General features: G+C 46.9%; 1 protein-coding gene across 2 annotated transcripts in view; it reads left to right on the top strand.

Moving 5' to 3' along the window:
- Positions 1–651: 651 nt before the first annotated feature.
- Positions 652–14,541, top strand: part of znf827 (zinc finger protein 827) — a 50,670-nt gene continuing 36,780 nt past the window's right edge. The window contains exon 1 of one of the 2 annotated variants that reach the window (XM_028977838.1): positions 652–1,111. In XM_028977838.1, the coding sequence (XP_028833671.1) occupies positions 1,069–1,111 (43 nt within the window). In that variant the 5' untranslated portion in view covers positions 652–1,068. The remainder of the gene's footprint in view (positions 1,112–14,541) is intronic. The other variant, XM_028977837.1, reaches the window with a different exon arrangement.

Below are 14,541 nucleotides of genomic sequence, written 5' to 3'. Positions count from 1 at the left end.
AGTTGTGGTCAGTGACTCAGGCGGGCAGGAGTGCATTACAGCAGGTCAACTCTGCAGTTAGTGTGATGTGTGCAAAAAAAAAAAAAAAAGGTCAAAGATCTCTTCCTGTTTTTTTTTTGTTTGGAATCAAAATTAGCTAAATTAGAACACTTGAAAAGGTGGATTTAAAATGTATGGAATTAACAAATGCCTCCTAACTGAGTACCTGCCAGTGATCTACCAAGTGAGTGACACATGTATGTTTGTATGTGTATATATATTTATATGTGTGTTTCATTATTATTATTTCAAATTAAAATTTTATTTGTCAGTACACAGACATCCATGGTATGATATGCAGTGAAATGCTATTGTGACTGCTATAGACCTCAAAATTGCAAATATTGCAAGTGGAACCAATATGCAAATATTGCAAACATAACCAAATACTAAAATTTTATGTTACACATAAAATATGTGTAACAGGTAGGGTGAAGGTGTACAAACATTTTATATATATTTATACATTTATACATTTATATATGTACATTTCATACATGTAGAATTTCCTAAACGCGCATGTGTTGCTATTAATGTCTTATTAACGGTACAACTGTGTAATTACGGCCGTCGTGCAATTAGCGTTCATTTGTTAAGGACGCACCCCGAAAGCTCGGGGGCACCTTGTCCTTCTCTCCACTGTAGCCGCCGGCCGAGGCTCCTGTCGGCGAGCGCGCGCGCGCGCGCCCCCGCGAGCGTGTGTGTGTGTGTGTGTGTGCGCGCGCGCGCGCTCGCGCGTGCGTGTGTGTGTGTGTGTGTGTGTGTGCTCTGCTGTTGCTGCCCTTTGATCCCTGCATTAGTGTTAGTTAGGGGCTCGGAGACACGCGTATGCGGAGAGGCGGCCATAGTCAAGACGCGGCGACAACAACAGCACCTCCTCCTCCCGCGCGGGTCCCCGCTCCGCCGCGCCAGGACAGCCAGGTGCGCGGGCAGCGCCCGCCGTCCGCCCGCCGCCACATTTCAATGGGAAGGGACCCCTTTTCCGCTCGCCCCTAAACAAAAAGGAGAATGTGAAAAACCGGGGGGAAAATGCCAAGGAGGAAGCAGGAGCAGCCCAAGCGCCTGCCTTCACGTAAGTGCTTTATGTGGGAGCCGCGCGGCGCGGGCGGCCGACTCTCCGCGCGGTTTTGGCGCAGTAGTTTAGGGTTAAAGGGGCGAAAGAGACAAAAGGCGGCGGCGGAGGTTATTTCTGCGCTTTTTTTTTTTTTTTCGTACCCCCCCCCCTCTCCCCCTCTCTCGGAGCGCTGCACTGAGGCAGCCATGTTGGCGACGGGAGGCTAGCCAGCCAGCGCACTAGCGGCGGCTTTTTCAACCGCGCGTAATCGATAAAGGTCCCGTTCCGCCTAAAGGTTGCCGCTCGGTTCGCTCGCGTACCGGTCCGCGTTCGGGCTCCGCCGCGCCGCGGCTCGCCTGTCCCCCCCGCCCGCCGGACCGGGTCGCCAGTCCGCGGCGGGGAAGGGGGAGGTTCTGCGCCGCTGGCTGCAATAAAACGAAAGGGTCAGGCGGATCAGACTCGGGCTTCCATGCCCCCGCCTCGCTAGCGACGGCGCTGCCGAGCCCCGCTTCAAGTTCACCGGGGAGCCGCGGAACTTCGCCGGGCGGCGGGGCTCGGAGGGGGATTTTTTATTTTTTTTACATTTTTTTTTTTTTTTTTTTTTAAAGATGAGGTATTTTCTTCCACCCCCTCCCAGTTCAGAGTGCTTCGTGTCTGCAGGCTGCCCGTGTCAAAGCCACGGTCGGTCACCTGAAGTTCACGGTTTCTCCCTCCCCGCTGCCTCCCTCCCTGCCCCGATCCGCGTCGCTGCGGACGCCGCGCGGTCGATGGCGCGGCGCGGGGCGAGACGCGCTCCTGCCCGTCGCCGGCGACACGCCGCGGTCACCATTTCGGTGCCTTTGACCCTGTTAGGCGAGGATGTGAAGATTGCGCTTTTAGCAGCGCGCAGTTGCGCCTGCCGGCCGCTGGGGGGCCCGCGAGTCGCCGTGAAAAGAGCGCCTGAAGGCTCCGTGCCGGGGGGGGGGGGAGACCCTCTTCCCCACGCTGACCCGGCGCTGCCGGGGGGGGGCTGCCGCTACTCGGCTCTTACAACGAGGTGCAGCGAGCCCGCACAAGCCTAGTATGGGCTGAAAAAAATAATGCATATAGAGGACGACGCATGTGACGCAAAACAAGCATAGAAAAAATGGGGTCATGGCCGTTCCGATTATTTATATATATATATATTATCTAGATATATTGTTCATATATTATATATATAATATATGACAACGTGTGTGTACATGAGAGAATAAAGTACATTATTCTCAAGAGATGCATTGAATTTGACCTTTTCCGGGATATTGTTGCAACGTTGAGCAATTTACAAAAAATTAAATAAAATGGCCCGGAAGGTGCCATTTAAGACAAGCCAGAAGTGCAAAAAATGACTAAAAGCATTTTAAGTTGTGTTTGAACTGACAGGACTGAAGGGAAGTGAATTTTCTGGTTTTGTTTTTATTAACTTTTTTTTGATTCAGCCAAACACTTGTGTTGCCGTCTCCACGTGTCCCCGGATTCTGTCAACGCTGTTGTCGTGCTCCGCGTCCACCTGAAGCTGTTTACGGCGCGGACCCGCTTGCGTCGGATTGGCCCGCGTGCCGAGGCTGTGGAGGTGTGGCGCCGTTCGCCAGGCTCTCGGTTTGTTTTCATTCGGCCAGAAGGACACCTGCGAGCCGTCTGCCAGTTGACAGGTGGACCGGCGAAGCCGAATTGAGCTGTTTTTTTGGTGCCGCCGTGCCCACAACAAGCCGGAATAAATCTGAATGGTTTCGATGTGTGCAAATCTAATTGTTGTTGGGGGGATATATCTCATTGGCAAGTTTTTAGCACGCACCACGGCCTTAATTGCTGATCTGTGGAGAAGCTAGTGCATGACCCAGTAGGCGACAAAGGTCAGGGCGCGGTCACGCGACCTTTGGGCCACGTCTAGGATTCTATTTTTTTTTCACTGTACGTGGCTTTTAATCGAATGAAAGCAGAACTTAAAATCAGTTCAGAGGACCTTCCACTGCTGACACTGCGATGTTCAGCATGTTCAGCGTGCTTTTGCAAGCTCCTTCTGCCGTTTGTGAAGTTCATAGGTGCAACGGGGTTAGGGTCTCACCGCATTTCTTCTCCTGCACCAACAACCCCCCCCCCCTTCCCTCCACCCAGTCTCATTGCATTCTTTGTTTTTGTGGACTGTTGCCATTTTACAGGAACCCCTCAGTCTTTTATCGCAGTGAAGGTTAAGCTGTGACCTTTGCCATCAGCTAAAATGGCCTCCTTTGGGAGGGAAGACATTTTCTATAGACAGATGCAAGGTTATCTGCATTTGAAATGGAGGGAGGAGCAGTGGAGAGCTGCAAGCGTACAGAGCATGGCCGGGACTGGGGGAAGAGTGTGGTCGACCCTGTCTCTGTCTTCCTCCGTCACCCACCCCCCCACCCCCACCCGGTCCCATCCGTACCTTAACGGTAATGGTAGGTCACTGGCATCCTTCCACTCCACTATGATTATAATGACCTTGGCTGGGCCGGGCCTTGAAAACATTGGATTAAGGGGAAAGGAAAATGAGGGGAGGTTTCCATTTCACTCTTGGCATCTGATTTGTTGGGAATATCTGCCAAGACCGCCCCCTCCCTCCACCACCACTACCCTCCTGGTTTGTTGGGAAGATCTGCCAAGACACCGAACACTCTGCATACCCCCCCCTCCCCCATCCCCGGCCTACCGATGATTATACGCACTTAAAACGGAATCGAAAGGGTGTACGTTTCCTGGCTGTCAGTACGCGCGTATGTGTTAGTTCTACCTGGTGTATTGACAGGACGCCTTGGGGCTACAGAAGCTCTTTGTTTGGGGGCCGCAGTGATTACGAGAAAGCTGATCTACGGCGCGCGAGAGAGAGAGAAAAGCTGATCAACGTTTCATGCACTGTCTGTCTCTGAATGCATTTGAGACGGGCATGTTGTAGCCGTCTTAATTACCAAAAAAAAAAAAAAAAAAGAAAAAGAAAGAAAGAAGAACCTGAGCAGGATACCACTGACTGCCGGAGGACCCACAGCTGGTGGAGAGGAGGAGAACAGAGAGGCGTAAAGGGGTGGGGGGCGGGGGGAAAGAACCCAGTCCCGCAGCCAGCCCGCCTCGTCCGTGCCCCGGACGCGGTAACGATTTTCCGCATGTTGACAAGTCACAACATGGAGATGTACAGCGCGCAGAGCGGCCCTTTGGCTACCGCCGAGCCCCCCTGCGCCGAGTAATAACCCTCTCGCAGGACTACCAGCGCCGCGCTGGCAGCCGTTCATAAGGAGCAGCCCAGGCCGGGGGGGTGGGGGCGGTGGGCGCGGAAGCGGCCAGAGCAGCAGCTCCAGAGCTCGGGGCGCTCGCTCTGTTGTCGCCTCCATCCCCTCCAGGACGGGGCCTTTAACGGGGCCCAAACAAGCCGGCCGCGAGAGGGGAACAGAGTGGCGAGGTCCCGTCGAGCGCGAGCGCCAGGCTGCCAGAGCCAGACGGATGGAGCTTAAACGCGGGTGTGATTTATTAGCAAGCTTTCTCGCTGTCTCTGGTGTGTGTGTGTGTGTGTGTGTGTGTGTGTGTGTGCGCCACAGATTTAAGAGGCAAGATGGAAATGACTGAGAAGAGAATTAAGGCTCTTGATTGTCTGGGGAGAACAATGCATTCAGAGCTACCAGGCGGCGGCTCTTTAGTCTTGAGTGGACCGCTGCTCGTTCCAGTCTGGTGGAAGAAATTAAAGATTCTTGTTTCAGGCTCTTGGGGAGAAAGTGTGAGATTAAAACAAATACCACAGTGCTCTGTTTTAAATAGGGTGAGATGGAGGTGTTAATGAGGACAAGACTGGAGAGAGAAGGGCTGGTCAGATATTGGATTGTTTCCTTGTAGTCTATCTTGATTATTGGTAATATTTCGTTCAACGTCAATCACGTGTTCATGGTTTTTAGTGCTCTGTGGCCTACACTTTCGGTCACACTAAGCTGACAGTGTGGTCTTGTGTGTGTGAGTCATAACATTGCAAAAATTTCAATAATGAACTTCCACATTTTAATATATTGATTATCTGCTCAGCCCTACTGTGTAGTGCGAGTCTTGTAAATTCCTATTAGTCAATATTTAATAATTTCAATATAAATCAAATCAATATTTACAGTACAGGCCAAACGTTTGGACACACCTTCTCGTTCAATGTGTTTTCTTTATTTTCATGACCATTTACGTTGGTAGATTCTCACTGAAGGCATCAAAACTATGAATGAACACATGTGGAGTTATGTACTTAACATAAATTGGAGACCTGGACCCCACAGTCACCGGACCTGAACCCAATCGAGATGGTTTGGGGTGAGCTGGACCAACAAGTGCTAAACACCTCTGGGAACTCCTTCAAGACTGTTGGAAAAGCATTTCAGGTGACGACCTCTTGAAGCTCATCGAGAGAATGCCAAGAGTGTGCAAAGCAGTAATCAGAGCAAAGAAACTAGAATATAAAACATGTTTTCACTTATTTCACCTTTTTTTTGTTAAGTACATAACTCCACATGTGTTCATTCATAGTTTTGATGCCTTCAGTGAGAATCTACCAACGTAAATAGTCATGAAAATAAAGAAAACACATTGAATGAGAAGGTATCCAAACTTTTGGCCTGTACTGTATGTCAATCTTAAATTGAGATTTTCTCTCAAAATAGGAAAAGGTAAATGTATAGTGGAGATCTTTTTACTGTATTTCAAAACAATAAAATAGCTAATTCAAATGAAAAAAATCACACATTTGCAGGTGAACACACAGAGCACTTTGCATTTAATGGAAAATAACATGACTGGTGTAACATTTTGGTTCAAAATAAAATATCCAGAGAAATTTGCAGCAGGTTAAGCTGGACTGGTTCATCTTCATCTGGAACACAGCGGCTAATAGGGTTGCGGGACACAAACCCATTTCAAACGTTGAATCCCACAATGTTAGTGCCTGTTGTTATGCAGGCAAAACAGAACAAATAAAGTTACGTTAAGTCTTGTATCTTAGTCGAGGAAAGGTAAAAGCACAATACTTATCATTTTAACATTTTGTCATCCAGCCAGACTTTTTAAGTGTGCATGCACAGAACTGTAAATTAAACTCCAACACACATATCCCGCAGAATGTGTTAACCAGCATTTTAGTATTAAACAAACATTCTGAAATGGTTGTTTTGCACATTATGCAGGCATGTTAATGTCCAAAATAGTTATGAAACATACGATGTTCAGTTGTACATGTGTATTCATGTGTACCCTGGTACATGTGAAATATATTGGCATGGGTGACAGGGTTTTGGCAAGGGGGTAAGGGGCGAGCTCTTTAGATGTAGCTTCTATGATTAAAATAGTTTGCGTGGTTGCTAATGTCATTCAGGCAGCAGCTTGGCACTTTTCATTGTAATTAAGCCATAATGATATTTAGATATGATATGCCAGGGTGTTGATATTGCGATACTGTCACTCCTAGCATTCCCTTCAGCCAATCAGAATGCCTGATCAGAGCTGACTGTGGTGTAATTCTGGTTTAACTCCTGAGCTCGGATTTCTCATGATGTCCATGGTGATCTGAATGGAGGGTGACTTTTTTTGTGCAGTTTAATAAGCGTGCATTGCAAATCCATCGAAAATAGATGTTTCAAGCTGATTAAGATGATGCACATGATGTGATGCACATGATGCTTACAGCCCTAACCTGGATTATTGTTGCTGCTGAACTCCCACTGGGGTCTGGCTCAATCTTTTTGATAAATAATGTGAAAAGGTTTGTCACGGATGCATACGCACGACATCACGAGACAGGGCATTTATTCCACGAACACAGGACAGGGGATACATCACCCAACAGCGACTCGAAACAGGGCACACAGGTGAAAGCATTCAGGAAACAAACACAAAACTCCGGACCGGATCCTGACAAAGACCTCACAGTGAAGTCGAATTGTGAGTCCAGCATGTCAGTTCGCACCCCACTTTCTACTGGATTTACCCGGCAGAATCATGGCCGAGATTCAATTAGATTTATTTGTGTTCTGTTGGAACCCAGTCGCACGGAACAAGGAAGGACTGAGAGTGTTTGAGGGAGACGACTGGGGCTTTGGGGGGTCTTGTGTTAAGTTGTGTGCGGTTGATGTACCTGTGACTCACTTGACTGTGCCTGAAAACATCCTGTCTTCTTGGCACACCATGATTACCGGTGACATCAGCAGAGGGCTTTTGCTATTATCGCTTTAGTGTCAAAAGCCCTGAAACGGGCCCAGTGCTTAACATGGTCTGTCTGTGTCAAATACAGCATGAATAAATATTCCCATAATTGATCAGAAGGACGACATTATTGGCAAGGCCCTCACTTCTGTGTCTGTGCGTGTTGACTCATTAAAAACTACTTACGCACGCGTGCGGTATGTGGGCCAGCCCACCTTGTCCGGGTCACCCGCCTGTCCCCCCTTGGTCTCGTAAGTCGCTTCGACTTTTCTGCTCGGCGAGTAAATTCCGGCCCTTAACGCAGAGCCGCCCTGTAATGTGCCAGTCCTCAGTGACCCTTCAAAACCCATGATGAGGTCATTGCAAGATGTCTGACTTCTCCGCCCCCTCAGAAGCAGAGGGATGGTTGTCATAGTAATCTCTCCACTCCTGGTGAATAAACGAGGCACCCAGGGATCGCCGTCGAATGAGACAAACCTGCTTATGACAGGCCAGTGACGGAGAAAACCAAATCAAATTAAAATCAACAATAAGAAGGAATTTTTTTTTTTTTTTTGCGTGAATTAGTTGGAATGTTCGCTTTTAGGTTTGAGTCCACCGCTTCGCAGCAGGTCAGATGAGCGCCGGCCGCCGCGGTACGACTTTAACATGGAGATTGGAAAAGGAATCAAGCTCCTGCCCTCATGGACCTGCATGTAAATGGAAGCAGCCTCCCCTGCCGTCCGTACAATTCCCACTCCCCCGGTCATCCATCTCTCCTGCTCGCTGCTTCTCTGCAAATTGACCACTCCTCCCACTACACTGCCAGGGGAGGTCCAGACGCTGTGTCCTAGTGCCCCCCGGCTTGAGTGGCAGATTTAAATCGAAGCCGGGACTGCCCCAGGCTGACCATTCAAGCTGCTGTCAGACACGTATCGTCGCGAAAACCGCCGCAGCCCCCCCCACCACCACCACAGCCACCTCTTCACCTCCTCCGTTCTCCCTCTTTATCCGGTCCCCCCACCTCCCTGGGTGGCTGGGCACTCAAGCTCGGGGAGTCCAGTGGGGTCTGCAAGGGAGTGGATTCTTTGGCGACTGTGGAACACCATGTACCGTGCCAGGCTGAGTGGGCAGCGGTGGTGACTGTGTAGTAGCATTAGCGTCATAGCGCCCACTACTGCCCGCCTGAGCAACCCATCCCGCATGCTCCTGTCTACTCTTATCTGCTTCCCGCTGCGCGCCGCTAATGCTGTGTTGACTAAGATCATAATGTGGGCTCTTGGGTTTGGCATGATGGTGAGTGTGCTTTGATTCGATTAGGCTTCTATTTTGAACACAAATGGGGACGGTTTTATTGCAAATTATGAACTGGGTAAGAGTGGCCAAGGATTTCTTATACATTCGAAAATCAGAAACCCTCGGTTTCCAGGCACCTTTTCTGAGTCGGCCTTTTTGTATCCAGTCTTATCAGGAAAGGTTCCAAATGAGAGCGTTGATCCTCCACAGTTTGTCCATTTTGTTTCAGCCACAATCAAAGGGATGGTTAATGGAACGGCTGTGTCGATTTCATTTTTTTAAACAGTGCAGGCGGCAGTGTAGATAAATGGATGTCTCCACATTCAAAAGGTTTCTCTTTCTTACACACACATGTGTTATGTTAGAACTGTGTAGCACAGAAATCAGCAATTCAACAATAATTCAGCAATTAAATAAAGGCACACATTGTGATTAATTCATTTGTTTTATCCAATTTTCACAACAGACTTGACCCTGTAGTTTAGAATAAACAAAATCACATTTGATTTATTAGAAAACATAAAATCTCAGTCTGACAATGATTACAATTAAAATAGTCAATTTGGGATAAATTTTTGCCCAGATAAATATTTAGCTCTGACAACTATTGGCCATTTTGGAAATGCAGCTTTCCGGTATGTATTTATTTAGTATTCATGTAAAAAGTTAGTTTTTATTGTATGTGCTAATAATACAGTAATTGTTTTGAACTAATCTATGTAGTAAAACTAGGAAGGAGTCCAAATGATGCCATGAGGCTAATCTAGATCAATTCTTTCATTTCTTACATTTTTTTTTCTTCTAATTGTTATAAATATATCACCTAAAAACTGTGTAATTATGAAGCGGATGGGGTAAAAAGGGCAATGTATTGCTCACATTTTGTGATTGCTTGATGCGCCCTGGCTGGCCAGGAGACACCTTTTCACATGAGTGCCGGGTCCTAATCACACACAGGTGCCATTCATGTGATGCGGGGGATTAAGTGTAGGACTGTGTGCCAAGCGCGTTGGTGGTGCGTTGTTGATCCGTGTGTTTCACTGTTGATTACCGTGTGCTGCGTGTCTTTCTGGTTCTCCGGCCATCACACACCAAAAAAGATAACAGTGGTACTGTATTTAGACGTATGAAATGCAATCAAAAGTTAAAATCTGTCTGTGCAAATTATAATTTTGCAATCTTGAATAACTCCTCGATTCTTTGCAACACCACATTTGTTGGATTAGCTCATAGACAGTTATTTAAGGTGGCCACGTGTAGGTCATGCTTCTCTTTGAGTGCATTGGGTCCTCAAAGTAACTCTCAAAATATCTAGAAACAAAGTTTGTTCACCATCATGGCTAGAAAAAAGCAATGTCAGAGGTTCAAACTGTCAGTTTCAACTGTAAGGAATGTAATCGGGAAATGGAAGGCCACAGGCATAGTTACTGTTAAACCCAGGTCTGGCAGGCCAAGAAAAATACAGGAGCAGTGAATGCAGAGGGTTGTGAGAATGGATACAGGCAACCCTCAGATAGCCTCCAAAGACACGCAAGAACATCTTGCTGCAGATGATGTATCTGTATATCGTTCTAGAGATGAGCGCAATTTGTACAAAGAACATCTGTATGGCAGGGGGATGAGAAAGAAGCCATTGCTGCACTCACACCAAATGAAGTCAAAAGCCAAAAGTGCTTTGGACTGATGTGACAAAAAATGATTACAGAAAGCGCTTTGCATGGTGGAAGAAGTACACTTCATTCCAAGAAAAACACCTGCTACCTACCTACCTTCAAATTTGGTAGAAGTTCCATCTTGCTGTGGGGCTGTTGTTCGTTCTTCAGGGACACCTTTGTTAGAATCGAGGGTCTGATTAATTCAACCCACTATCAACAAACTCTTCAGGACAATGCTCAAGTTGATGTTACACATGGGTTGAATATTCCAACAAGACAATAACCCAAAACGGAGTTCCAAATCGACAATGGCATTTAATAATGTAGAGGGGGACGTACGATGCAAAAGGAGGCTCAACTAAGTATTGATGAGAGTAAATTCTCTGTTGCAATTCTCTAATGCATATTGCATATCTTCTGTTAAACCAGCGAACATAATGTCAGTGATAATATACTGCTGTTTCTATAAGATGTGACATGTATTAAAAGGAAGTTGCTACCCCGAAAGCTCAGCCAATGATAAATAGAATACATAAAAAATAAAAGGCGCTTCCCAAACTTTTTTATGTGACCGCAAATGGTAGAAAATAAGGAGAGTTAAACAATATCAATGCTGCAAAAATTAATTATTTCTGTTATAATTCTCTGGTTTGTATGTTCATATTTTTTGAGGCACATTTTGCTGCATGCTCTTACGGAGTGTTCTGTGTTAGGAGGTTTTTAAGGCATTTTGGACACTAGTAAAAGTGGTATTGCGTTTATTTGTTGTCATTGTTCTTTTGTGGCCATTAGTGTCAGACTCTGAATAATTTTCTTGTAACAACTGAATCAACACAGAAGACAGACGGACGTGTGTTGAGTATGTTGAAGGTGTGCGTTGACTTTGGCCGAACTTCTCTTTGAACAATCAGAAGCAGACCTTTGCTCAAAGTCTTCATTATGGAATATAGAAACCTTATGCTGCACAGGCTTCATACTTCCAGTGGTCTTTGATGACACATCTGAGATTATGAGTGTTCTTGGGACTTTTTTTTTCCCCTCTTGGCTTTCTAAAAATGGAAGGGGAAAAATAAACGCAAGAGCAGAAAAAGGGCGCTCCATCTGCAGAGAGGAATTTCAGAGGTCTGGGGCCGATGCCGTCTCATTCTCTTCCAAGAACACTTCTCCTTCCTGTTTCACCTCTGGCTCGCTGCCCAAAGTGCCCACAGTCTGTCGGGGCCAAGCTGAAAATACACAGATGGTAATATGTAGTACACTTCACTACGACATCTCCACCATTATATATAGCAAGGGCCATGCTGAGAGCGTGGTCTCACTCCAGGAGAAAGACGGCCCATCCAAGGCCTCCGTGTCTGTTCGGCGTCAGCGTGCCAGGTTGTGGGCTTTTGTTATTCATTCGCCTTCAGGATCCGTTTTCTGGTGAGAAATTAAGATTTTCATTTGGAATGGTTCCAGGTCATTGTGAACGTAGTTGACCACGTGTAAAAAATAAAATCAATTGTAGTCGAAAATGTGCAAGAAAGGCCTGTCGTGGCTGTTTGAGAGAGAGAGCGAGAGACTCTCCTTCCTTCACCGACATCACCATGACAAGCAGGGCAATCCTGAGAGCATCCCAATTAACGGAATTACCTCCGTTCTGCAGGCGCTCCGCTAGTCATTCGTGACGCAAACACTCTGCGGTGTCGGCAGAGCTCCGCTCCCACCATATTGTCAGCTGCACCACTAATAAGGCATCACTGACCGGCAGGCCGGCTCATTAGCATTGCCCACGGCCGTGGCAACCCCCGGCAGGGCCGAGCCGGACACTTAATTACTGCCACTGCTTCTTATCTGCTTGTACCACCTCGCTTTGTTCGTGCCGATTACGCCCGTCTTTCCTCCCCCCAAAAAAAAAAAAAAAAATTTCAACTGGCGAGCCAGAGTCCTCCCCAATCCTGCCCCCTCGGGGGCTGAGACGCCTCTGCCAAAGGAGGAGGAACCTTGTTTAGGCCTTACTTTTCAAAAGATGGGGTGCTAAGCCTTTGAAGTGTTGCTTGGTTAGGCTTTATTTGTGTAAAGCGAAATGTCCGGCAGCGTTGGAAACGAGAGCTGGCGCTCTGACTCAGGCCGGCCCCCTCATTGGCTCAGCCTGGCTGTCAGGCCGGGCATCTATTCTACCCCCCCCACCCCCCAGTATCAGTGGAATATTGATGGCCCTATCCCGGCTTAATCGACTAATGGCCTCCCTTCACTCTGTGCCGCTTTGCTGAACCAACCTCCCCGCCTCCCCCGTGCCCCCTACACGACCCCGAGGTCAGCTGGGCCAATTTTTATGCCTGGATAAGCTGCAGAATAGCTCCAGTGTGTTGGTAGGCAACCTCACGCAAGTCATGTGGTCGCTGACCTGTGCAAGAACCCCTTTTCTTCCTCCTCCTCCTCACCCTCGTCCTCATGGGTCAGGTTTATTGTATACCAGGATAAGAGGGCGGAAGTGAGGTGGGATTTTGAGTTGCATGTTCAGTTTTATAACACTACAGAACAACAGTAGGTCTTAATTATTACATAATGAATATGTGACATTTTGCTTATATTTGTCTTATGTCTATAGGGATTTAAGTTTAGTTTAATTAATATATAAGTGTGTGTATATACAGCTTTTCAAGACACTGTATACTAAATATACTGTTGTATTGACAATAAACCTCTCCTGAATCTGTAGTATACCATACCAAAAAAAAGCATCACTGCTTTCTCTGTGTTTCTTATTTATAGAATTGATTTAATTCATTAAGGGAAAGTAATTAAGCGACTGTCACTTCATCAATATTGATCATTTTAGTTGAGTATTTTGTACAGCCCTACACCTCAGGTCTCCCACTGTACTAAGTAGCTGTGAGAGGGAGTGCTGCTGTAACAAGCCGTAGAACTTGGAGACTGGAACTGGACATGAGCCCTCATAGACATGCACAGCTCTCATACATTTTTCATTCTTTTCTGGGTGCGTATGTCTGCATTCTTTCAATCACCCCATGATTTTGTTATAATAGCAACAATTAATGCAACTTCTGCGCAGACTTGTAATTTTTTCAGGCTATGTAGCCTCTCTGGAAATATGGTTAACAAGTTTGAACCGTACATCACAAACGTACTTCTTTGTTTTTGGTTATGGTTATGGATCAACTGCAAAGTAGTGACTTGCATATGTATTTTTGTGTTTTGTGTGTTACCTTCTTTTTCTGTGGATTGGTATGATAGCAGATTTGCCAGGTCTGACCTAAGAATTTTTTGTGTCCTGGCATTAAAAAATAAACAGATATGAGCCACCGTGATTCGAAGCATTCAAAGAAAAATTTCAGAGCCAAGGACAGAAGGTGCACGAGCCGGACCCCTTGGGCTTGGAGTAGCAGCAGGAACATGATGGACAGCAGGACACAGACGCTTGGGGAAGTGCTGGCTGGCCACTAAGGGAGCACGAGACGGCTGGCTGGCCCGGTTTTGTTCGTGTAACCGCTCGGCGGCGTTGGAATTAACGCACGGTGTAATCGTACTACTACTTCCAAGTAGTCGGTAACATCGATGGCTATGAACCAGAGGGCTTTCATATCAGTCTTAGTCGTCCCCTAATACTGTCTCTGAAGTCTCTTTCCGAAATTCAGCCTTGGTGCAGAATCACAGCCACTGAATCCCACAATGAGATTTCCCCAGGACGCGCCATTTTGGTGTCTGTAGCTTTAAATAATGATTAGGATGAGAGAGGCGAGACGAGGAGGAGAGCGGCCTATAGAAGTGAGGAGGCACTTGCAGAAAACACCATTCACCAACCACAATGTTTGACACAGATAGGAAGTCATATCTGCATTTTTCCAGAATGAAAAATTCCCTTGACGACAAATTCCAGATCCGAGCGTATGAGCTGCAGCTCTCTGAACAGCGAAGCAGAATGGCCAAAACGCTGTTTACACCTATTGCCATGTCTATCCACTGCAGGACCGAAGACAGGCTAGGGGAACTCGTATTAATGTTAAATAATCTCACAAAGTGACATTTTCATGATAGGGGACCTTAAACAGCTAAACTGATCACAGTAAGAAGCTCAAGGTGGTGACGTACCACTCATTCCAATTGGTGCGTTAGTCTGGCCACACCTCATCCGTGTCATTGCTTGAAGAGTATTTGTAGTAGAGAGCCCACGTGTGAAGGGCTTTTGTGCTGTGGTCACCAGCAGTTCCAGTATAGGGGAACCTTCGTGTGGTTTACACACACAGTGTGTGTATGTGTGTATGGGTTATCAGGTCGAAGCAGACAAAGGCGAAACCAGGCTGCAGTCATGACCTTGGG

The sequence above is a fragment of the Denticeps clupeoides genome, chromosome 4 (assembly GCF_900700375.1).
Source record: "Denticeps clupeoides chromosome 4, fDenClu1.1, whole genome shotgun sequence".
NCBI classification, from domain to species: domain Eukaryota; kingdom Metazoa; phylum Chordata; class Actinopteri; order Clupeiformes; family Denticipitidae; genus Denticeps; species Denticeps clupeoides.
The sequence above is the reverse complement of the archived record's forward strand: the minus strand, read 5'-3'. Positions and strand labels throughout refer to the sequence as shown.